The 22,851-nt window shown below is 38.6% G+C and overlaps 5 protein-coding genes across 10 annotated transcripts; 4 read left to right on the forward strand and 1 right to left on the reverse strand.

The window, feature by feature from the left end:
- The first annotated feature begins 653 nt into the window (after positions 1–653).
- Positions 654–5,350, forward strand: LOC105271280 (probable ATP-dependent RNA helicase DDX17). Of its 3 annotated transcripts, XM_011312736.1 has the most exons (8): positions 654–837; positions 1,005–1,358; positions 1,514–2,167; positions 2,280–2,452; positions 2,521–2,580; positions 4,251–4,493; positions 4,571–4,759; positions 4,893–5,350. In XM_011312736.1, exons 1-8 carry the CDS (start codon positions 821–823, stop codon positions 4,928–4,930), a joined length of 1,728 nt encoding a protein of 575 aa, XP_011311038.1. In that variant the 5' UTR covers positions 654–820; the 3' UTR covers positions 4,931–5,350. The 3 variants fall into 3 exon arrangements, 1 of the variants encoding a protein (XP_011311038.1); XR_892636.1 differs by lacking the exons at positions 4,571–4,759; positions 4,893–5,350 and adding an exon at positions 2,845–3,683 and having other exon boundaries at positions 4,251–4,335; XR_892637.1 differs by lacking the exons at positions 4,571–4,759; positions 4,893–5,350 and adding an exon at positions 2,845–3,643 and having other exon boundaries at positions 4,251–4,335.
- Positions 5,351–5,825: 475 nt separating this feature from the next.
- LOC105271279 (DEAD-box ATP-dependent RNA helicase 20) lies at positions 5,826–14,083 on the forward strand. 2 transcript variants are annotated; one of them, XM_011312734.1, is made up of 3 exons: positions 5,826–5,924; positions 6,098–6,243; positions 6,723–14,083. In XM_011312734.1, exons 2-3 carry the CDS (start codon positions 6,212–6,214, stop codon positions 8,830–8,832), a joined length of 2,142 nt encoding a protein of 713 aa, XP_011311036.1. In that variant the 5' UTR covers positions 5,826–5,924; positions 6,098–6,211; the 3' UTR covers positions 8,833–14,083. The 2 variants fall into 2 exon arrangements, with proteins under 2 accessions (XP_011311036.1, XP_011311037.1); XM_011312735.1 differs by having other exon boundaries at positions 6,729–14,083.
- Positions 14,084–14,564: 481 nt separating this feature from the next.
- Positions 14,565–20,274, forward strand: LOC105271283 (ATP-dependent RNA helicase p62-like). Of its 2 annotated transcripts, XM_011312741.1 has the most exons (7): positions 14,565–14,648; positions 14,775–14,863; positions 15,393–16,484; positions 16,723–16,901; positions 17,056–17,115; positions 18,995–19,240; positions 19,399–20,274. In XM_011312741.1, coding segments are annotated over exons 2-7 (1,683 nt in total). In that variant the 5' UTR covers positions 14,565–14,648; positions 14,775–14,861; the 3' UTR covers positions 19,503–20,274. The 2 variants fall into 2 exon arrangements, with proteins under 2 accessions (XP_011311043.1, XP_011311045.1); XM_011312743.1 differs by lacking the exons at positions 18,995–19,240; positions 19,399–20,274 and adding an exon at positions 17,906–18,207.
- Positions 19,817–22,795, reverse strand: LOC105271282 (zinc metalloproteinase nas-15). Of its 2 annotated transcripts, none has more exons than XM_011312740.1 (6): positions 22,597–22,795; positions 22,365–22,420; positions 22,169–22,265; positions 21,969–22,098; positions 21,660–21,856; positions 19,817–21,501 (listed from the first exon to the last, which is right to left on the reverse strand). In XM_011312740.1, exons 1-6 carry the CDS (start codon positions 22,724–22,726, stop codon positions 21,230–21,232), a joined length of 882 nt encoding a protein of 293 aa, XP_011311042.1. In that variant the 5' UTR covers positions 22,727–22,795; the 3' UTR covers positions 19,817–21,229. The 2 variants fall into 2 exon arrangements, with proteins under 2 accessions (XP_011311042.1, XP_011311041.1); XM_011312739.1 differs by having other exon boundaries at positions 22,320–22,420.
- On the forward strand, positions 20,421–21,202 carry LOC105271281 (uncharacterized protein C7orf62-like). The gene is made up of 2 exons (XM_011312738.1): positions 20,421–20,903; positions 20,988–21,202. The coding sequence occupies exons 1-2, from the start codon at positions 20,436–20,438 to the stop codon at positions 21,192–21,194; spliced, it is 675 nt and encodes a 224-aa protein (XP_011311040.1). The 5' UTR covers positions 20,421–20,435; the 3' UTR covers positions 21,195–21,202.
- Positions 22,796–22,851: the final 56 nt, after the last annotated feature.

Here is a 22,851-nt window from a genome sequence, read left to right on the forward strand (position 1 = left end):
AAATTTCATTAGGAGTATATATATTGAAAAACTTTCGTTTTTAAAAATGTCAAATTGTTCAATTTCATTGCATATCTCCTCGATTATCAAATATTCAGTTTTTAAACAATATTTCGATTGATTTGCCATTAACAAAAAAAAAAAATTGGAATTATTTAAATAAAAAAAAAATGAATGATGCCGGGATTGAACCCCGGCCGCCGGCGTGCCAGTCGAGCACGTTACCACTAGGTCAACGTGCTTATTTAAAATTATAAATTCATTAGTGGTATATATTCAATACATTGAATAATTTTTTCCATTGAAATTCCACGAGATGTGGTTTCCCCCTTCCGTACGTGCTACAGGCGACTAAATTTCAGTTAAACAAATGAAAAACAAAAAGCATTCGTACAGCAGAAAATAAAATTCACCCCGTCGACTTGATGGATACCCCAGCATTGCAATAAAAACTTGGTTAATAAAAAAAAAACACCCCACCATTGCGTGTTGCGCCCTCCCTCTCTTGGGGTGCAGTACTACGATGCCGCTGGGGTCACTCTAACCCCCAGAACTCAGCCTCTACTTCAGTCAATCCTCTTTGGGTTCCACCCTCCTCATCGCCAGTTCCACGAATGAAAATGCAACTTTATGATTTAAAGATGGCGCTGCAAAGTGCATCGTCTCCGGGGAGTCTTTGACTCAGCCTGTGCTGTCCATTCACGTTCGATCCTCAAAATCCACCCAAAATTACAGTGCAAAGACATTTGCATTAATTTTATGTGAATAATCAATAACCCAGTAATCACACCGAATTGCCAGTGGCACAGTCTCGAAGAAGATGGGGAGATACAGAAGGTAGGTCCTTGGATAATGCCTCTCGATGATTTTAAGAGCGTCCGCAGGGTCTGCGCGTCACTTCTCCCCTTGTTCAATAAAAAAAAACAATTTCCATTGGATCAACGGGGGAAATCAATATTATCGTTATTGTTTTTGTTGGAATATTTGTTTCAATCTGATTGAAGTCGAAGCAGAGAGCGCGAACGTCGGAGAAGATCTAGGAGTCGCACCAGGAGTCGATCACCTCGTGACAGGAGGGGATGGGGTGGCGGAGGTGTCAGGGATCGTGGGGGAGGTAATCGAGGGGGTAGAAATCAACCTGGAGCTAATCTGAGGAAACCCAGGTGGGACATGGGAAGGCTGGAGCCATTCAAGAAGGATTTTTATATTCCCTGTGATGCTGTGATCCATCGGGATCCCAGGATCATCGAGCAATACAGGAGTCAGAAGGAGATCACCCTCAGGGGCAAGAGTATTCCCAATCCAGTCTTCACTTTTGATGAGGCCGGATTTCCTGATTATGTCATCAAGGAGATCAAGTAAGGAAATTGGATTTATTTATATTGGATTGTAAATTACTTCGTTGGTAAACAGGGGATCAACATTCTTTCCACTTAATTTTTTTTAGCCCATTGATGATTACATTCGAGTAAATAGCATTTCAGGAAATTTAATTAACGATTTTCCATGGCAGGAGACAAGGATTCACGGAGCCAACGTCAATCCAGGCCCAGGGCTGGCCAATAGCTCTGAGTGGTCGTGACATGGTGGGAATAGCGTCAACGGGTTCAGGAAAGACCCTCTCGTATATTCTCCCAGCAATAGTCCACATAAAGAGTCAACCAAAACTGGGACGCAAGGATGGACCAATAGCTCTGGTGTTGGCACCAACTCGTGAGCTTGCCCAACAGATTCAGCAAGTTGCTGATGATTTTGGTCACAGCTCTGGCATCAGAAACACCTGTTTATACGGTGGAGCGCCAAAAGGTGCCCAGGCACGTGATCTCGATGGCGGCGTTGAAATTGTTATCGCAACCCCTGGACGTCTACTGGATTTCCTCGAATCCGGAAGGACAAACCTGAAGAGATGCACTTATCTAGTGCTTGATGAAGCTGACAGAATGCTAGACATGGGATTTGAGCCCCAGATAAGAAAAATCATTGAGCAGATAAGACCTGACAGGCAGACCCTCATGTGGTCAGCGACTTGGCCGAAAGAGGTGAAGAATCTGGCTGAGGATTTCTTGAAGGATTATGCACAGATCAACGTTGGATCTCTCCAGTTGTCCGCCAATCATAATATTCTACAAATCATCGATGTCTGTGCGGAGTACGAGAAGGAGAACAAGTGGGTTTTTCAATTTTCTCCTTAAATCCCAGGAAATACTGGAAAAACAATTTATAGAACTGAATATTAATAAATAATAATGAATGTTTAATCAATGCTTACTCCTCTCTAGACTCAGTACACTCCTGAAAGAGATAATGGCCGAGCAAGAGAACAAGACAATCGTATTTATCGAAACAAAACGTCGAGTTGAGGAAATCACCCGGAAAATGAAACGTGACGGTTGGCCAGCTGTATGCATTCACGGTGACAAGACCCAACAGGAGAGAGATTGGGTATTACAAGGTAAAATAATCTCCCACCTCGTCACTTCAACGATTAAATCCATCAAACCATAAATTTTTTCCCCTCAGATTTCAGGTCTGGTAAAGCTCCAATTCTCGTAGCAACTGACGTGGCAGCACGAGGACTAGGTAAGCCAAAATAATCAAAACCCGTCACCTACATAAATAACATAATTTTACGATAGTCCCAGCAATTATGAAATCGTTCATCTCATTATCTTTTATTTACCCGATATTTCCATGAAATAAATCCATTGCTCCCCACTATATTTTCATTTATCCACACTTGATGATGGAAAAAGGCAATATAAAAAACTAAAAATAAAAAAAAAATAGGTAAAACGTCATGTGTATGGTGAGCCTAAATGGGTTGGATGTGTTTTTGAATTGCAGAGGCACATTGCGCGCAGGCCCACGCCGGTTAATGCAAAACTACGAAAGATATTAATTGCCACTGAGAAAACAATCATATCCTGGGTGTTCGGGAATATGTTAGCGGTGTGGTTTTGTCAATAACGACCGCATTAAACATCCCGCTCGGTCTTCCCAAGGCGATTGATCATGGCTTTGAACCGAAACCATCCAAGTTTGCATTGTCTGCGGTGGCTGCTGCGCGTGCCTCTCTTATCACGTACAATTCACCGCGAGATATAGGGGAGAGTGATAATGTGTGTCACGAGTGTTGATCTCCAACAATCATCGAAATAAACCTCGATGGATTAATATACGTAATGATAATGGGATAGAGACCACCGAGAAGGTAATACCTAACGTCTTTCATCCCCCTCCAAATTATCCTGAGGTGATTACGAGGTGATTATGAGCTGATTACGAGATGATTACGAGATGATTACGAGGTGATTATGGGGGAATAATCATCGTGGTGTTCATTCAACACCGTTACAACAATTATCATGGTCATTTGGTAATTGTCGAGTTAAAACCAAAACAATAGAGAGGAAAAATGTGTGAGAGCATTGAAGGCGTATTGTTATTGCCTAGATGGGATTTATACCAGGTCTCTACTTGTACGTGGGAGATGGGGTCTGGTGGGGGATGGTGGAGATGTCATTTCCCATCCCTCACTAACACAACACAAACACACGGGGTTGCAATTAGCAACCAATTAGTGGGCACGCCGAGGCTGATGGGTACCTGAGCTAAAACGAATACAGCCTGGCGACTGCCATCCGTACGTTGCTATCGACAATTCGCCCGATGACATTTATTTAGTATGATATATCATAGTCCAATCAAATTTTTTACACATTTATATGGTTTAGTTTTTGAGTTAATCGTCAGTGTTTTTGTTTTTTTTTCTTTCTTTTTTTCGTATGTCAGTTTGGGGAGGAGTGCTGGAACGCTTTGCAAGTCTCTGGTTCTGGATTTCCTTTTTTTTTTTCTTTTTTATTTATCACTGGGACCTGGGATCTATGGACGTTCCATAACTTCACTTCGAATATTTTTGTCTATCTCATGCCTTTCGGTTTGGAAATTTGATTTAGAGTAGAGTATCGAGTCGTAAACTGCAGTCTTTAATGAAAAATATCTATTATTATTTGAGCCTTTATCCAGAGGCTGCAGTTTATGATTGCACTGAGGGATTTAACGATTAAAGCTCCTTTTAATTATTGATACGCGTTGATCCCTTTGTGAATGTAAATAGGAAGCGACGCGATGTTATAACATAAATATCAAGTTTTCCGAGATATTAAAATTATTTGATAAACATGCAAAACACGATACACGATGTATGTTCTACTTGAATACATCTGTTAACTCAATTTTACACGTTTCAGACGTTGAAGACGTCAAGTTTGTTATAAACTTTGACTATCCATCGTGTTCCGAAGACTATGTACATCGAATTGGACGTACTGGTCGTAGACAGAAGACTGGAACAGCGTATACATTTTTCACACCGAATAATTCCAACAAAGCGAATGATCTTATTCAAGTACTCAAGGAGGCCAATCAAGTGATTAATCCAAAATTACTGGAGCTTGCGGACAGTCGGGGGAGCAATTACGGACGTCAGAGAGGCAATGAATTTTACTTTCTTCTGGGATCTTGTTTTATTAATATAATATTTTTTTTTTAACCAACTATTTGTGGACAGGTGGAAGAAATCGATGGCGTATCAGAGGTCCTCGAGGTGGAAAGGATCGAAGTTATTCCAGGAGTCGAAGTCGTAGTCACAGTCGCGAGAGAAATGGCAGGGGAAGAAGAAGCTACAGTCGAAGTTACTCGAGAAGTCGCAGTCCAGTTAACAATCGAGGTGTAAAAGGATCAATCAGTCCTGCCCCTGGTAATTTTATTAATCATCTCGTTGATCGATCAATGGAAGATTTTCAGTCGAAATATTATTGATTTTTGAGCTGTCAGGGTTTATTCACGGAATAAAGATCTCAAAAATAAATGGAAATTGAATTTTTTTTCAGAAGTAATTGGAAAGAGCTACTGGAGCAGCGAGAGGTGATGTTTTTTGCCTCGAAGATCTCCCAGATAACAATCGACAAGAGCAAGAGCATTTTTCCCATCAAGTCATTTGAATGAATTAAAGAATGAATAAATAAAAATCATGTAGACGAGCAATTGGCGAATTGCCCTCTGGCAATGAACGGCGAATTCCCTTGATTTTACAGCGCCTCATTACTCAACTATTTCTATCACTATTAATTTTGTAATGAACCAAGAGATCCCTAAAACGACGAAAATAATATTTCAGAGTGAAAATTTTAGTTCCAATGTAAATTTACTTTTTCGCTCCTTTTATTCTTTTTTGAGAATTACTGTAATCTTTTTTTCTAGATGAATATTTGTGACCCATTCCCACGTATTGAGAAACGATGTACAGTATTTAATGTAAACTGTAACAAATAAACATTCGTTAGCTTAATTCGTCTATTTTTTTTCATATATTTCATATTTTTTTCATTAAATAATTCTTATACGATGCAAAATACATTCACCGACATATTCCCCTCAAATAAATTTATTTACTTCACAAATAAATTTTTTCCTCACCCCAAAACCAAATGAATTTGTTGCAGAGTCAAAAAACATTCAATGACTGATCCCAAAAATGAGATCTCGTAGAAAAAATTGCAGATACACTTTAAAACTCTGGTTGACCCAGGAAGAAAAACAAAAGGTGCACCCCAGAGGGGATCGGGAGGGGGTCAAGAGGAAGAAATCGATTTTTAGAGTGAGCTCGTTGATTGGAGGGCTTATCACCGGGGGATGCCTCAGTAAAATGTGCAACGTCGCACCGAGGAGAGCTCACCCGTTGGTCCACGATAATCACGTGATCCTCCCCTTGACCCCCTACATCACCCACCAGCTGGTGTAAAAAAGTAGGGGGTTAGACGATGAACACCGAGGAAAACCGAAGTGCGAGGTTTTGCCCAGTCGCCCGTTTCCGTCTTCCCAGCGCCTGTTAGCCATTGTCGTCTCTGTACCGGGTTTTCAGGGTAAGTTTCTTCTTTAATTCCACCAACCAATGACTATTTCATTGATTTAGTCCATTTAATAATCTACTCACGCCTCACATTATCGTGTAACCCACGAATTATGGCACGACAGATGTCGTAAACCGAATGGAAATGACCCATTTTGGGGTAAAATTGTAACTCATTGTTCGCAGGTTTGATTGGGCACAAGAGCGAACGTCGACTGCGGTATTTAAAGTTGATTGATATATTCAACGAGACGAGAGGATTTTTTTACAACAGTGGGTGAATTCAACGGCTGTACTATCATGTATAGCAACGGATATTCCAATCAAACTTCGTGAGTATTTAGGAATTGATTTTTGGAGAGGGTATTGATGGAAGTGGAGAGTTTTTTTTTTCGGTAGCGAGAGAGCCTTTTACCATCATGGCCGGTCGAGTCTCTTCGGTTGTGCCATTACCGTTCCGGCCATTTTGTTATTCCTATCAGGGTTTCTTGAGAGTGTTTGAAATTCATTAGATAATACGTTCGTGGAAATTTTTCGGGGGTTTTCGGGGGTGAATTGTGGCTTTTTTTACGGATTTGTCATTGATTTTTCTTGGCTTTCCAATGGTGGTACAGCTTTCATTTTGGTGTTGATCATTTTTATTTTTTGAATTTTCTGGGGGATTTGGTCTATTCGAAAAAATTATTGAAGCAGTGGAAATGAATTTTTTGCGATATTTATTTTGAAGGCTTCAGTATTTTTTTTTTATACAAGTTAAAAACGTATGGTGGTGGGTAAATGTGCTTTAAGCCAACTGATCTTCACTCCTCAGTTACAGACCCCGGCAAAACAGGGAGTATGGCAACAGGGGCGTGGGTGGGACGTACTGGAACAGCCAGCAGCATCATCAACAGCACCACCAGCAGCCCCACCAGACAAATGCCCAGTCCCAATCGACGTACACCCTAAAGAAGAATCCAAATCAGAAGAAGTGCCCAGGTGATTCCCTGAAGAAGCCCTCCTGGGACATGCAGGCACTCCCCCAAATCACGAAAAACTTGTACGTACCCCATCCGAACATCAGAGGTCGCAGCCCCGACGATGTGACCCAGTACCACATCGGCAAGGAGATAACAGTCAAGGGTAACAACACACCCTATCCAATCCAGGCATTCGAAGAGAGCAATTTCCCGGAGTACGTGATGCAGGAGATTCACAAGCAGGGATTCCAGGAGCCCACAGCAATTCAGGCTCAAGGTTGGCCAATTGCCCTGAGTGGACGTGACATGGTGGGAATAGCCCAAACAGGTTCAGGCAAGACCCTAGCATACATTCTCCCAGCAACTGTTCACATCAATCATCAGCCTCGTCTTACACGTGGTGAGGGTCCAATTGTCCTGGTGCTTGCTCCAACAAGAGAGCTTGCCCAACAAATTCAGAGTGTTGCTCGTGATTTTGGCACCGCCTCGAACATTCGGAACACCTGCATCTTTGGTGGTTCACCCAAGGGGCCACAGGCACGTGATCTCGAGCGAGGTGTTGAAATTTGCATTGCCACTCCAGGGAGACTCATCGATTTCCTCGAGAAGGGTACGACAAACCTGCGCAGATGTACTTACTTGGTATTGGATGAGGCTGATCGCATGCTCGATATGGGCTTCGAGCCCCAGATAAGAAAAATCATTGAGCAGATCAGACCTGATCGTCAGGTACTCATGTGGTCAGCCACGTGGCCAAAGGAGGTTCAGGCACTCGCTGAGGACTTTCTCAGTGATTACATTCAAATTAATATTGGATCTCTCACCCTCGCTGCTAATCACAATATTCGACAAATAATTGAGATCTGTCAGGAGCATGAGAAGGAGTCCAAGCTAGCTGGGTTGCTCCGTGAAATAGGCTGTGAACGTGGAAATAAAACAATAATTTTCGTCGAGACGAAGAAGAAGGTCGACGATATTACAAAGGCTATTAAACGTGACGGGTGGTCTGCTATTGCCATTCATGGAGATAAATCACAGCCAGAGCGTGATTTTGTTCTATCGGAATTCAGAAATGGAAAAACATCGATTCTCGTGGCAACTGATGTAGCAGCTCGTGGTTTGGACGTTGAGGATGTCAAGTATGTCGTTAATTTTGATTATCCCAATAGTTCGGAGGATTATATCCACAGGATTGGGAGGACTGGTCGTTGTCAGGCCGCTGGAACTGCTTATGCCTATTTCACACCGAATAATGCACGCCAGGCTAAAGAGCTGATATCAGTTCTCGAGGAGGCTGGACAGGCTATTAATCCCCAGCTGGCTGATTTGGCTAATTCACAGAGGGGCAATTTCGGCAAGGGTCGTCAGCGTTGGAATACTGCTCGTCCATCCAACAAGGAGAACAATTCCAGTCCAAGGAGCAATTCCAGCCCCACTGGCAACACTTGGCACAATAATCATCATGGCAATGGTTATCAGCATCACCAGAATGGACAGGAGAGGCAGATGATGCCGAGGCAGCATGGATATGTTCCCAGAAATGTTCAGGGATATCAGAACAATTATCAGGGACAGCAGCGACAGGACAGTGGGTACCATCAGAATGGGTATCAGAATGGTAGTAATCCAAATTATCAGGGGAATCAGGGACAGCAGAGGTATCAGAATCGTCCCAATGGGTATCAGGGGAATCGCATTAATTCGGCACCGAGACAGAATGGATATCCAGCACCTGGTAATCAAAATGGACAGGGACGCTACTCTATGCCACCGCCTTTCATCATGTCTTCTGGTGGATATGCTGATTCTGGAATTCAGAGTATTGTTAACAACAAATTCTTCCAGACTAACAGACCACCACCAACTGCCAATGCCTGTGCTTATCAGTCCATGAGCTATGGACAGTTTCAGGCTGTTCCACCTTATGGTTATCCCTATCCACCGACACCTGTACAACAGTGAGATCTCATTCATGTTCAGGTAAATTAAACAGTGGGGGTTTGTTGTTTTTGAGGGGTCAGCTAAATTCAAGGTATTGATATCGTATATGTGTAATCGTATTAACAATTTTCACATTGAAAAATATTATGGGGAAGATCGAGGAAATTGATTTCAGTGTTCCTGGGTAGATAGGATGCATACCACATTTTCTTTTCTGTTTCGTCCAGTTATTATTAGGGTTTTCTCACATTATTTTAGTTTTTATTTTATCGTTCAGTTTTCTGTTTCCCCCGTTTTTTTTTTCTATGGTACTTTGTCTGGAATGATGCGAGACATTGGCGAAATTCATTCTCGAGGGGTTGAAATATTTTTTCGTTGATTCTGGGCTCATGCACTGCATATTTCTCGAGTACAATTCGTGAGTAATTCGTTGGATAATCGAGTTAGAGGGGTAATCAAGTGGAAAATGTCAGAAAAAAATTAATAATGCGCCAATTTGAGGCACATTCCAGTCGAGTCATTGACGTAGATGATAGCTCGGAGAAAATAGCAAGTGGTATAATGAAGATATATTAATAATTGAAAATGATAAAACATGAGATGATAAAATAATTATCGATTAATACGGCCACGAGTATAACTGAAATGTTGGTCGGATAAAAAATTTACCTTTAATGCTAATTGAATAGTAATCTCTTCGCAAAATAATCATTATGTACAACTATCTGTATGCTTTTCTGAAATGCACGAAACGTATAGAAGGGGGGTGGGTTAGGATAATTCATAATTTATAATTTAATTTAATGGGAAAAAAAAAACGAAAAGAGTTATAAATGGAGGCGACACTGTTTGCGTGAATAAAGGAAATGAAAAACACTGCTGAAGACGCTCTACAGAACAAAAGTAGACAATTAAAAGAAATTGAATTAAAAAAAAAACGTTAAGGCCTTTTGCATAAAAAAGTAAGTGAAGAGCCCATTGCGCCCAAAGAAGTCGAAACAAAAAAAAAACCGAACAGTTCTCGAAATCTGTCGGTGAATTGCGACGAGACTGGATGTGTCTCGATAATTTCCAAAAGAAAAATAAAAACAAAGGAATAATTAATTGAAATTTCAATAAATGGGTTTCAAATGGGCGCATAGTCCGCATGGCTGTGCAAACAAATAGCTCGGTACCTTATTTTTGTATGAAGTTATGATAAAAAAAATGTCACAAGGTGAAGAAACTAAAAGTAATTTGTTGTTAGACCAACAAATTGTGAAAAAAAAACATGAAAATGTTATATTTTATGCAACTGGCCACCGAGTGGCCCTCACAAAGTGCAGGCACGTGCATTAAGTGGGCCGGAATATTTAATATTATAATGAAAAAGAAAAAAAAAACAAATCTAAAGTCCCCTAATTGTACCTGTTTTTAGTTCCTCATTTCTGAGATGCGTCTAAATTAATCTATTTCTCATCCCATTAATTTTTTTTTTCTTTTGACTCATGTCCTAGTTTAATCGAATACAACTTCTAGGTTGTCAGTGTTTTCTTTTAATGTATTAGAAATGAACCGATAGGAGAAGATGTGAAGATAATTGTCCAACCCGTGTTTTCAATACCTAGGCGTCTTGCGCAATTAAAATAAATAATCCTACGATTTACGTTCTCTATCTCAAATGGCTCGTGTTAGTAAAGGGCAGGTTTCATTAATTAATTTTTCTCATTAACACACTGAAGATGAAAAAAATGATGTTTCGGCTATTGAGCGGCCGGGCGCTGCGCTTTAATTTAATATTTATAGGGAAATAAAGAAAAAATGAGAGAAGATAAAACCACAAAATAAATGATAACAAATGCCTTATCATAACGAGGATCTCCGAGACCAACGGTATTTAACTGTTTTTCTTTTTATTATTATTTTTTTTTTGCATGTGTATGTTTTTTGGCGGCCCTCCACAATCCGCGTCTCACGTCTGATCGAGCTTTTTCTCTCAAATCAATTGATAACAAGCAGAATAATATATAATTAATTAAAATGAAACGCACACTTTTGAATCTCAGGTAAATGTGACAACAGACCCGAGATGATTTTATCATTTGTGATGAAAAACAATTTTCTCAATCAATCAATTGCATTTTTTCGCGTGTAATGAAATCGACGGACGATGAGAAATTTCATTATATATATATATATATATTATTTTTTTTTTTTTTCAAAACGAAGAAGAAACATTGATACACAAGTGGGTGAAAGAGAGGGAAACTGAGGGATTAAGGAAAGCTGGAGGCTCCCGTACATTAGCGTATGCCTTTCGTCGTATTAATTAACGTGAATAATTAATTAACAACAGCGGAGGGTAAACGCGTAGTTCTGTGATATGTAAAATGTAGCGCATAGAAAAAAAACACTGAGAGAAATAACTACAATAAATGAAAAAATAAAAAAATGAAGTTGTGGATAAAAATGAGAAATTTAAATTCTGATGCGCGACATTGGATTTAAAAATAGGGGGAGGGAAAATGTGAAAAACTTATCTCACCTCATTTTTATATATGTGGTATACCATATCATGTTAAAAACAATAATGAGTCGATGAATTTGCTCCATCGTACTTGGGACTTAAAGGGAAAAAAAAAGTAATTAAAGAAAAGAGACAAGGATTAATAAATTGAGATAAGAAAATGGCAGTTTTGTGAGTCTCCCAACTGATTGGTCCAATTGAAGGAAAAAAAATATGAAGGGGCTTTTTGTGGTTGAATTTTTCAAATAAAGCAATTAATTTACAATGAGAATAATTAAATGGAATAAATAAATAATGAAAAAAAAAAAACTTAGTAGACAAAAAACTATGAATAAACGGGGCAACGACGAGATCTCTGCTAACTGATACTCTTTACTGTGAAAAACTCCGACTGTTAGGTAGATATTGTTAGGAAATAGTTGAATTATTTTTTTTGGAAAAGAATAATAAAAAACAAATACGATTTGTGGGAGAATGGCATTTATTCGATGCTAATTGCCAATTTGTCAGGGTTTTTTGAACTCCTCAACAAATGCAATACACTCTTTTCATCTGCAAGACACATGCACATTTAAACGATAATAGAATAGCAGAAGAAAATTCATTAATGAGATTAACAATTTTTCAATGAAAAATTTAGGAATGAGTAAAACGTGTCGCTAATTGATGAGAAAGATAGGCGTGCTTTATATGAATCGAGGATTGCCATTTATGTAAATAAATAACGTATTTATACATTTAAAATATTATCAATAGGATTTTTTCGTTGAGTGGTTAAACGGATTATTTATTTTTAATCACGAGAATAATAACGTTGAGTTTCTGGCACTCCACAGCAGAATTGAAGCATCAGCTTGGTCTCACTATTGTTCTTCTTTATTTTACAACATTTTTCGTTCAGTTATCGTCGTTAAATTGAAATTAATCAATCCTACAATCGATAAATAAAAGAAATAACGAATTTACGTCGTCACGCGACTCAGAAATAATTGAATGCGGTATTCAATCGGGGGACGAGAATAAGAGCAAATTTTTTAGATTTATTGAAACAAATGTCTAAAAACGAGGTAAACTGTGAACTTCTAGTACCTTGATTATAACTGAGCGCTGTGATATCGCGTACTAAAACGTGTCTTTTTTTTTTCTCTTTCTTATTAATTGTAAATCGTAAATGTGCATAAGGTAAATGTTGAAACAATCTCCTTTTTATACAAGACTGATCTTTCGCCAATTTATACGAGAGTACGAGGAAAATAACGAAGAATAAACGTTTAATGTGTATTTGGATTTTTCGTCGGGTACAGCCGAGGAAAGACGTTTGTTCATTTCGTGGGTTAAGATGTCGATAAAACGATAATAACACATTTTGTATATTAATTGATTGTGCTAAAGGATATATTTTATATTGAATCGTACTAAAATGCCGTCCGATGAGTGGGAACGGCTAATTCCCAATTGCGTTTATTCCGTTATAATTTTTCTCTCTTAAATTCACGATAAATATTACCGAATATACGATATTTTACACCTCATCCCCAAATTCACTATCGAAATATGAAATTTTAATAAAGAATTTTCCCACATTTTCATGAAATTTTCGGGAGAAATGACGAGGAAAAAATTCATATAAAATAGACGAACGTGTGTTAGTTTAGTCTGATGAACACCTACCTTTCTCGAGAATTTGACACGCCGAATAATTATAGAAAAACAGTAATTATCGATCATAATTAGGGGATTGTCACGATTAATTTATTCAAGAACATGATTAATCAACGCATTTATCGGTGAAAAAAAAAATAGCCTAGAGTCTAGTCAAAATCATAAATACCAACTGTACTGTATTACACTGATAACGCATAATTATTCGTTTATCCGAGGGGAGTAATTTGCTTTTTTTCACAAAGTGATATTGTAGGGGAAAAACGTGAAAAATGGGAATATAATTGGGCGAAGTTAGCAGGCTTGTATAAGTTCTATATTTGATATACTAGTTTGGAATATTAACTGGATATTAACTATTAAAAAAAAAACACGAGAAACAAAGATAAGAGAGTACCAAGAAGCCGTTCCCTGGTCGTTAGCCGAGTGTTTATTCCAATTGAATAGTTTTTACAGTTGATATGAGAAAATAATTAACATAAAAAGTGCAAGTGGGGGAGATGAATTTAATGGGAATTTATGAAACATAGAGAAAAATCGTATTTATTTTCTGACCATGACATTATTTGGGAGAATTTAATTAAAATGATGAAAACACAGTGATATTAATATCATACTGCTCCAATTTTTCTCGCGAGAGATGGTGAAAAAAATAATTGATGAGTAATTAACGTTAATAGGAAGTCCTGAAACATGTAATGGAGGAGCAACCCCTTAAGTAGTCTCGTTAACGCCTTCTGTCATTAATTTTTTTCTGTTTTTTTTTTTGGTTCGAGGTAATGAAAAATATGAAGCCAAGATTTATGTGTGATTTATGAAAATAAAAGGGAGACAAACTCGTTAATTACGACAAGGCCCGAGGAATGTGAAGAGGATAATGTTTGATTGATGATTAATAAATGAACAATTATTTAATTTATCACAGGTTAATATGGAGACAAATTTTTATTGTAAAAGTAACGGAAAAATGTAATTTTCAAAATGGGTAAATTACTGCTCTACATTCAGATTCTCTTCTGTAGGTTTCACTAAAGTGCATTTCTTGTATGTTATACAGTATTATGAATAGAGAATAAAATAAAGAAAAATCATATTGCACCTTTATCTGGTTTATTTTTTTATCCCACCTGTCCTCACCTTCAACATTATTCATTGATCAATATATTTTTTAAATTATTATAAAAAATATTCCACCGACGAATCCCAAAATTTCTCGAATCTTCTCGAACCGCAATTCAAGCGTTCGCGCGCAACCTAGATGGCGACGTACTCCAACATCAATATCCGGTCTGCGCACGAAATCCAAAAATGATCTCCGATTGAAAAAAAAACCTCAAGAAAAAAATCCTCACGACGAAAAAAAAATCGATTCAACAATAATTCTCCCAAAATCATTTCCAAATTAAATGAAATTTCGCAATCCGGAATCCGGACGTTTCCAATCACGCATGCGCACTCCCATAGCTGCGCCCCTATGTCAGAGAAGACGATGGAATTCCTGGAAAAATCATTATCCGAGCTCGTGTCGACTGCGTGATCACGTCAGCATCAACCAATGAAAATCGATCATGCCCTCCTCCGCCCGCCGAATGGCAGGGTGGGAGGAGCCAAACCGACCCACTTCCGGCTTCACCCAGCGACGTTCTTTCCGTCCCTACCAGCGGCACGGGTAAGTCGTCTCCATTTTATTTTTCCGTTTCTTCACTCCACATTCCCATTTCACACAATAAAATTTCCACAAGAAATCATCAACCCCTTAATTAATACTCATCATTATTTTTCGTGGTGATTTCAGACATCTCTGCCGCTCTATAAAAAAACTCAAATTCATCGATCAACTTTGAGTTGAGGGACTGAAAAGCAGTACATCCCATCCGCAATTATGTGAGTACAAAGACTGAAGATGACGCATCGTTTTTTCATCAATTTAATAGTGTTTCCTAATTATCTCAATTTTTTTATGTGTCCGGGGATTTTTTGGGAGTGATTTGAGGGTTTGGGGGATTTTGTGAGGGAAAATTGGGTGATTTTACTGTTGGGAAAGTCTCGCGTCCTTTTTGTGACGCCATTACGCGTTACGTCGCAGGCGTTGTTTTATCGAACCACGTTGCGTGACGCTTCCGTGAAGGATGAATTATTTAAAAATTTCCTCTCATTTTGGCATGCCTCTGTTTTGTTACATCGACAGAGCATGAATGCTTGTGGGAGGTAGAGCAATTTTAACGAGCTATATGCCTTCGGTGTCCACACATTTACGTCTGGATCTCGTCTCTCAAAGTTCGCAACAATTATAATATTCCCCTCACCAATTGAATATTGAGTATTTTTTTTTTCAAGGCCATTTGTATTCAATTCCCAAATTTATATTATTGAAATATAATTCTCAATCCAGCAAATAATTATTATTCGCCAGGACTTACGGAGGTTCATCCGGTGGTGGTGGTGGATACCGTGCAGGTGGAAATAACGGACTCTCAGGAGGTGGCCAACGTGGTGGTCCCCCCCGAAATAGTTATGGTGGTGGTGGCGGTGGCGGTGGTGGAAATCGATTCGGTGGTAGAGGTGGTAACGCAGGTTCCTCAAATCGTTTTGGAAATCGTGGAGGATCGATGAAAACTGGTAATGGAGGTGCTGGAGGTAATCTCCGTAAGCCAAATTGGGATTACGAGAATTTGAAGCCTTTCAAGAAAGAATTCTACGTACCACACGCCAATGTTGCCAACAGGCATCCCCGTGAGGTAGAGACTTATCGTGGTGAGAAGCAGATAACCCTGAAGGGTGAAAAAATTCCAAATCCAATTCAGTACTTCGAGGAGGGAAATTTTCCCGATTACGTTATGCAGGGAATAAGGAAGCAGGGATTTTCGGAGCCAACAGCTATTCAGGCACAGGGATGGCCTATTGCGATGTCAGGGAGAAATATGGTGGGAATAGCACAGACAGGATCTGGCAAGACACTTGGATATATTCTTCCAGCAATTGTTCATATTAATAGCCAACAGCCACTGAATCGTGGTGATGGACCAATTGCTCTTGTTCTTGCACCTACGAGAGAGCTCGCCCAGCAGATTCAGACTGTTGCCCAGGATTTTGGATCTCTGTCGTACGTCAGGAACACCTGCATATTCGGTGGAGCACCCAAGGGTGGACAGGCACGAGATCTTGAACGAGGAGTTGAGATTGTCATTGCTACACCTGGACGTCTCATTGATTTTCTCGAGCGTGGAACAACTAATCTCAGGAGGTGCACTTATCTCGTTCTCGATGAGGCTGATCGTATGCTGGATATGGGTTTTGAGCCACAGATCAGGAAGATCATTGAACAGATCAGGCCTGACAGGCAGGTACTCATGTGGTCTGCCACTTGGCCCAAGGAAGTCAGAAATCTTGCTGAGGAATATCTCACCGATTACACACAACTCAATATTGGATCACTCTCTCTGTCTGCTAATCACAATATTCTGCAGATTGTTGACGTCTGCCAGGAGCATGAGAAAGAGACAAAGTGAGTAGTTTATTTATTTCGTGACCTCGAGTCGTTTTGGACTTCTCGTGATTTTATTTCGTTTCTGTTATTGTTTTGGGATTTCGTGTTTTCGAATGTGATGAAAAAGGTCGATGAATATTTTGTGATTATATTTACATCTCATACCTCTAAGAAGAACTGATTTAATGCGTTCATGTGAAAAATTCACTCGCGTGATCATTTTTTTTTTTAATCGTTTGATTAATTCTCTGCACAGATTGGGAACTCTCCTTCAGGAAATTGGCAACGTCAATGACGACGGTGGCAAGACTATTATCTTCGTTGAAACGAAGAAAAAAGTGGAAAACATCACGAGGAATATTCGTCGTTATGGGTGGCCAGCTGTCTGCATGCATGGCGATAAGTCACAACAGGAACGCGATTATGTTTTAAGAGGTACGAGACCCACTGTGTACTCTGCCCGCCGAATTTGAATTTTCTGATACGAATTACGAATTCCTGCCTGATTATTCGCGTGAAATTCTTTGACCATTTTCTTCGGGATAATTTAATCAATGCGTTAATTCCTGAATTTACTCTCCCTTCACAGAATTTAGAAACAAAAAAGGCTCGATTCTCGTAGCAACAGACGTTGCAGCTCGTGGACTAGGTAAGTCATCACCAAGAAAAAAAAAATTAATTTGATTATTTATTTAAAAAAACGCGTAGTCATGAACTTGATTTTCATAACGGGGTGGTGTTTGAGATATAATCGATAATAAAACTCGGGGAGGGTGGCGATGTAGCACAGACTGGTTATATGAAGTTGATGCCTCACTCGTGGAGTTGAGATAAAGCTTATCCAGGATTTTCGAGGCGATGTTTCACTGCCGGTGGCTCAACGTCAGATACACATTTTTTTCGTCTCAAGTACTTCGACTTAAACTAACAAATCTCCAGTCACTCTAACAACCAATGGTCCACTCCTGTCTAATGGGATCCCCCAGTAAATCCTATTTATCATTTTCAATTGCTCCACCTGAGATATCTTCACCAAAGTAGTAGAAAATTGCAACAATTAGATTAGATTAATAGTCGGGGTGTCGAAGGATTGAGAGACAGTAAAAAATAATCGAGGAGATGAAAGGAATAAGCATAAAAATTGATCAGTCAATTGGTGGATGAGAATGAGTTGATTTCAATTGGGGATTAATTTTCGTTAGATCATTCGAGATGTGAGGGATATTTATCTCAATTTATCCTTCTGTTTCTCAATTCAGATCTTCATGGAAGAGATGAATGCACTTATTGAAAATGATCGAATCAATTGATTGATTATTCTCCACTGCTCGACTTCAGAATTCAATTTACTTAGTGAAATAAAATGGGAATTAAAGTTAGATGATAAGTGTGGGCATCTTATAATTTATGTTAATCAGTCTGGTTGTCGTTTGTTTCAGAGGCACATGGTGCACAGATGATGTTGAGTGTGCGATGAAAAAAATAAAAATAAATCACGTTTGGATACGTGAATACCATGGCTCACTCACCTGTCTGTGCTCTTGATAAAAGCTATATATGAATATATAGACGTACATGCGGTGATTTATCATGAAGTTTGAATACAAAAAAAAAAGAAATAAGCATGTACTTACAATGTGCCTCTGTGTGAGAGTCCTGTGTACCACGCAGGGTGGTAACGGGTCACTTGTCGCCCTGTGTTCACGGCTGTTCAATTGTAAACAAAAAAAAAACAAATTAATCCAACACAGTCGGGTCAGCAAGGTGCGAGACAACAATCTATTGATTTTGCTACTATCGCTACTCGAAGGGTATCGTGGTAGAGTTTTAAAAAAAAATATTGTGGAGTCAAGAAATATTTTTGAAGAATGAGAAATGAATTCGGGGTTAAACACAACAAGGGGATGCGTGTGCTGGTTTATTGACTTCAGTATGGAATGCAATGTTCATCGGTTTATTCCGGTTTGTATTATCACAACATCCAACCTAACAATTTTTTTTTTTTCATGTATAATTTATTTATATTCTGTTGTGAAGTGGTGGAGATGAAGTTATTGGGTTTAAGGATGATCAAATAATTCCTCGAAGAAAAAAAATCGGATATTTCAGTGTCGCGATTTATTTTTCAAAATATCGAAGTTCAATTGAAGTTTTATGAATAAATTATTCAAATAATGATAACGAGAAGATGATGGAAGTATTTGGACATTCTTAATTGGAGACTCAGTGTTGAATAATAATTAAGAACAGATCTCCACATGTAATCGTCTTCCACTGCTGAATAACATTTTCTGTATTATCCATCAACACACGCACAACATTAGCATTTGTTCCTCAGTTATGTTTTTTTTTTTACTAACTTAATCTCACAATTCATTCCATCATTAGTATTTACATTTGTCGATGGGATTGCAAAGATTGTCTCTTCATGAAAATCATGGTACATTGCTGATAAACACTGGGAACAGATTAGGGGGAAATTATGGATTATTTATTTTTTTTTTTGGCTGATTAATGATGTTGTTTAGACGTCGATGACGTGAAGTACGTGATCAACTTCGATTATCCATCGTCGTCAGAGGACTACATCCACAGGATTGGTAGAACTGGACGTTCACAGTCGACTGGAACGAGTTATGCATTCTTTACACCACAAAACAGCCGACAGGCTAAGGATCTGATTAATGTACTTAAAGAGGCTAATCAGGTTGTTAATCCTAAACTGAGCGAACTCGCTGCTAAAAGTGGAGGTGGTGGATCTTATGGTGGACGCAGTGAGTATTTTTCAATTGAATAATCATTTTATTTAAACATTTTTCCATTGATTTTTTAATTTTTCATTGCATTGATTCTGGAATACCTTCACTGTGAAAAAAGCGGAGAAAAAATGTCACGGGGATTAATATTTATTTTCGTTTTGATTCATTTGCAGATCGTTGGGGATATGGGGGTGGTCGAGGTGGACGTGAAAACACATTCTCAGGACAGCATAAACGATTTGACAACCGTAGCAATGGTTATGGAAACTACAGCTGATTATGTGATTCTATGAATAACCATGGCAACCGAACAAATTCCTGGGAAGCTGGACACAACAGTTGTTTTTGAAACTGTTACACAAACGATAAAGATAAACAGTGAAAATCAGTACGAAATATCAATCTCCAGTTACCCAATACATAATCGGTTATCACTGGTTTCAGTATCTAAATAATTTCATTTGTATTTATCATCGAATATTGAAAAAAAAAAAGTACCTTTTTTAAGTAGATTCAGCCCTGTCACTCGCTGACAAAGATTTAGGGTTTATTAATCAGTTTTTTTCTATTGGTGATACGTCGTAGATTCAATTTTCTTCTAATTTTTGAATAGAACTCGAATGATTTTCCTAATTTAGTAGTTCAATTTAAATGAATGGATTTTTTTTTCAAGGTAGAAATTCATTCAAATAGACAGCGACCATTTTTTTTTCTTTTAAGTTGTTGAGGAAACTTATTAATGGAGAAGAACCCTTCAGTATTCATTCCATTGATTCTGGAATATGGTCAACAGGATCTTGTATTTGATCTGCAAACACTAGGTTTTATTATTTCTTTCTTTGTATCCTAATCGATGTACACCAAACATAATAATACAGAACAGGAAGTTCAAGGAATAATCTGGCGGTTTCAGGAAGTTCCATAATCCGTAAATAATTCTTTGTCGTGATTGTAAAACCGTTGCAAGGATTATTATTAAAAAAACAATGTCAATCTGGCTGGGTGCATAGCCCGTACAAGAAAATAAAACAAATTCAGTGAAAAATTTACATATGATTTTTTATTCATTCCTACCATCATCCATGCATCACGTTGCATAATTAAAATAAATAAAAGCATTACAGGAAACTGAATCTCTGTTTTTCCGATTTGCACTGGCAATTCCGAATCTGAGAGGATGTAGGAGCTATTGATCAAACACGGAAACAACATGGAAGAACCTCCAAAACGATCTGTCCTGGATGTAATCAACACCCTCGAAGCCAACAATATCTGTCGGTTAATATATTTCGCAGGGATAGAATCGCGCCAGCAAGTGTTGACCTTCTTCAACGAGTACTCAACGAACAGCTTCTTTGATCGAGTTACTGGTCTTTTATTGGTTTATCCTACGTCAGTGGTGCACTTGGTCGAGGCCGACGAGGAAACCATTTACACCACCTGTTTGGATTTTATCATCAATCGAGAGAATGGTCTTGCAGTCTGCAGATGTCTTCCGGTCCACACCACCACGACTGGCAGATTATTTCCAAGATGGTTCATGCGGGAAATTAATCCCACGAATGATTGTGCAGTAACGGAATTCACGGATGTCACGGAGATGAAAATATTTTACTTCAGACTCGTCGACAGATTGTACAAGTTCTATTTCGAGTTGAGAAGCAATACGAAAAATATTGTGAGTGAATTCCTCCAGTGTTGAGATTAATTATTATTTATGGTTTTATCTCAATAATATTTAAAAGACATGTGATAATTTCAGGAAGAATTGAAAGACAAATTGGATGCATTGAGTCGTGAAAATCCAGGCGCATCGATTCCTTCGGAAAATTTAATCAAGTCATTACTGAAAAGCACTCGTGGCTTTGAATTGTCTGACATTACTGAGAATTACTGGACCGGAATGAGAGAGAAGGAGGACATCATCTGGCCAATTCCTGATATCGGCGAGCCATCGATTTCCCCCTGAGGAAAATTGCTGTTGATAAAAGAAAATTTTATGGTTCACAGGCCGAGGGCTGTGCAAATGTTATTCCATCTTCGCGCTTCTATGGAATTATCCAGGCATCCGTAGAGTTCATTGACTTTCAGACAATCTGTCTTGGACATTGCTCTTCTCTGTCCAACAATTGCACCTGCCATTGTCGGAATAATCGTCGGTTTACCGGGACTTTTACTGAAATAATCACTGCCGTAGTGCATTATGCTGCTGTAATCGTATTCGTAACTGTAGGTCGTGTTCTCTAGGGATTCCTTTTCAAAATTAATCTGGAAATCTGAAAAAAATCAAATAATTAAGTCACACCGAGAGAAATAATTACCCCTACTGAATTAATTTCAATCAATCGTAGGATTGAATCAAGAATTTTATTTCAGTTCTGATTATTCTCGTTAATTCTGTGTGCGGAAATTTCGCGTAGGCTTTCCTCCTTACTTGAGATAATATTTTCTTTCTGAATAGTAACGAAATTATCACGGTCTGCTCTACTCTGCTCGTGAAATATTCCAAGCGCGTGTAATAGTTCATGAACAGCTCTGCCCTCATTTCCGAGGCAATTCGGTCCACGTTCATCCGGTGGTTGTAACGACAGTAATTGCCCCCCACCAAATTTTCCTATAAATGACCAGCACCTGTAACCGTAATTAATTCAACATAAACTCACATAAGAGCCCCGAATTATCATGATAAAAATAATATTATTGATAAAATTTCAAGGGTGAAATTAATTTTTAATTAATTTACCCTTTGGGGTACTTTATGGGCCAGATGAGCACGAAATCCTTAGCCTTCTCATCCCAGGGAACAAAATTGACGCACGTCATGTAATTCATGTACGATATTGCTTTGTAAATTGTGACGTAATCCTCCGGACCTGAAATTCGCGAAAATCCAAGGGCAATCATTCAACCGAAAAAATTTCTTCCAATTTTAATTTCACTCACTGTACAAAGGACTGATAACGTAAGGCACTGTTCGATTACTCCACAATTTTTCGGGATAACGATCCCAGCGAAGGCCGAGACGCCAATAATTGAAGACCTGAAGAGAATCGGTATTAATTATTCATTTTCGTTTCGGAAAAAATTGTTTTACCTCATTAGTCATCATAATGTCACCCTGGAATAATCCTGGACGCACCTCGGGGTCTTGCCCTGTTCGCTGGAGTGTGTCGAGGTCACCAGAGGAATGCTCCACTGATAAAAATTATTTAATTATAATTATATAAATATAAACACCAGATAATTCGCACCCGAAGAATTCCAGAAATAAAAAAAATCTTAAACTCAATGAAATTTTCGTGGGATTGATTTATTCTTCTGATTATTTATGAGAGATGATTTTCGATGGAACCCAGATAATTTACACCCACCTATATCCGGAAGAATTGGTCTGACTTTCATGGGCACATGGAGATCGTAATTTCTCCTAGGAAATGCATCAACCGCTGACAAAAACCACCAAATGACAATGCAATAATTTCCAGACACCTTCATAATCATGTATTCAATTGAAAAATAATCTAAACCTTGAAATCAACTGGAGAACGACGAAAAAACGTCGTGCATGGGCTAACGGGTTTTCAGTTTTTTTCCGCCATTCAGTCGCTGAGATCCCATTGGTCGAC

This window comes from Fopius arisanus, unplaced genomic scaffold, assembly GCF_000806365.1.
Source record: "Fopius arisanus strain USDA-PBARC FA_bdor unplaced genomic scaffold, ASM80636v1 scaffold00106, whole genome shotgun sequence".
Lineage (NCBI taxonomy): Eukaryota > Metazoa > Arthropoda > Insecta > Hymenoptera > Braconidae > Fopius > Fopius arisanus.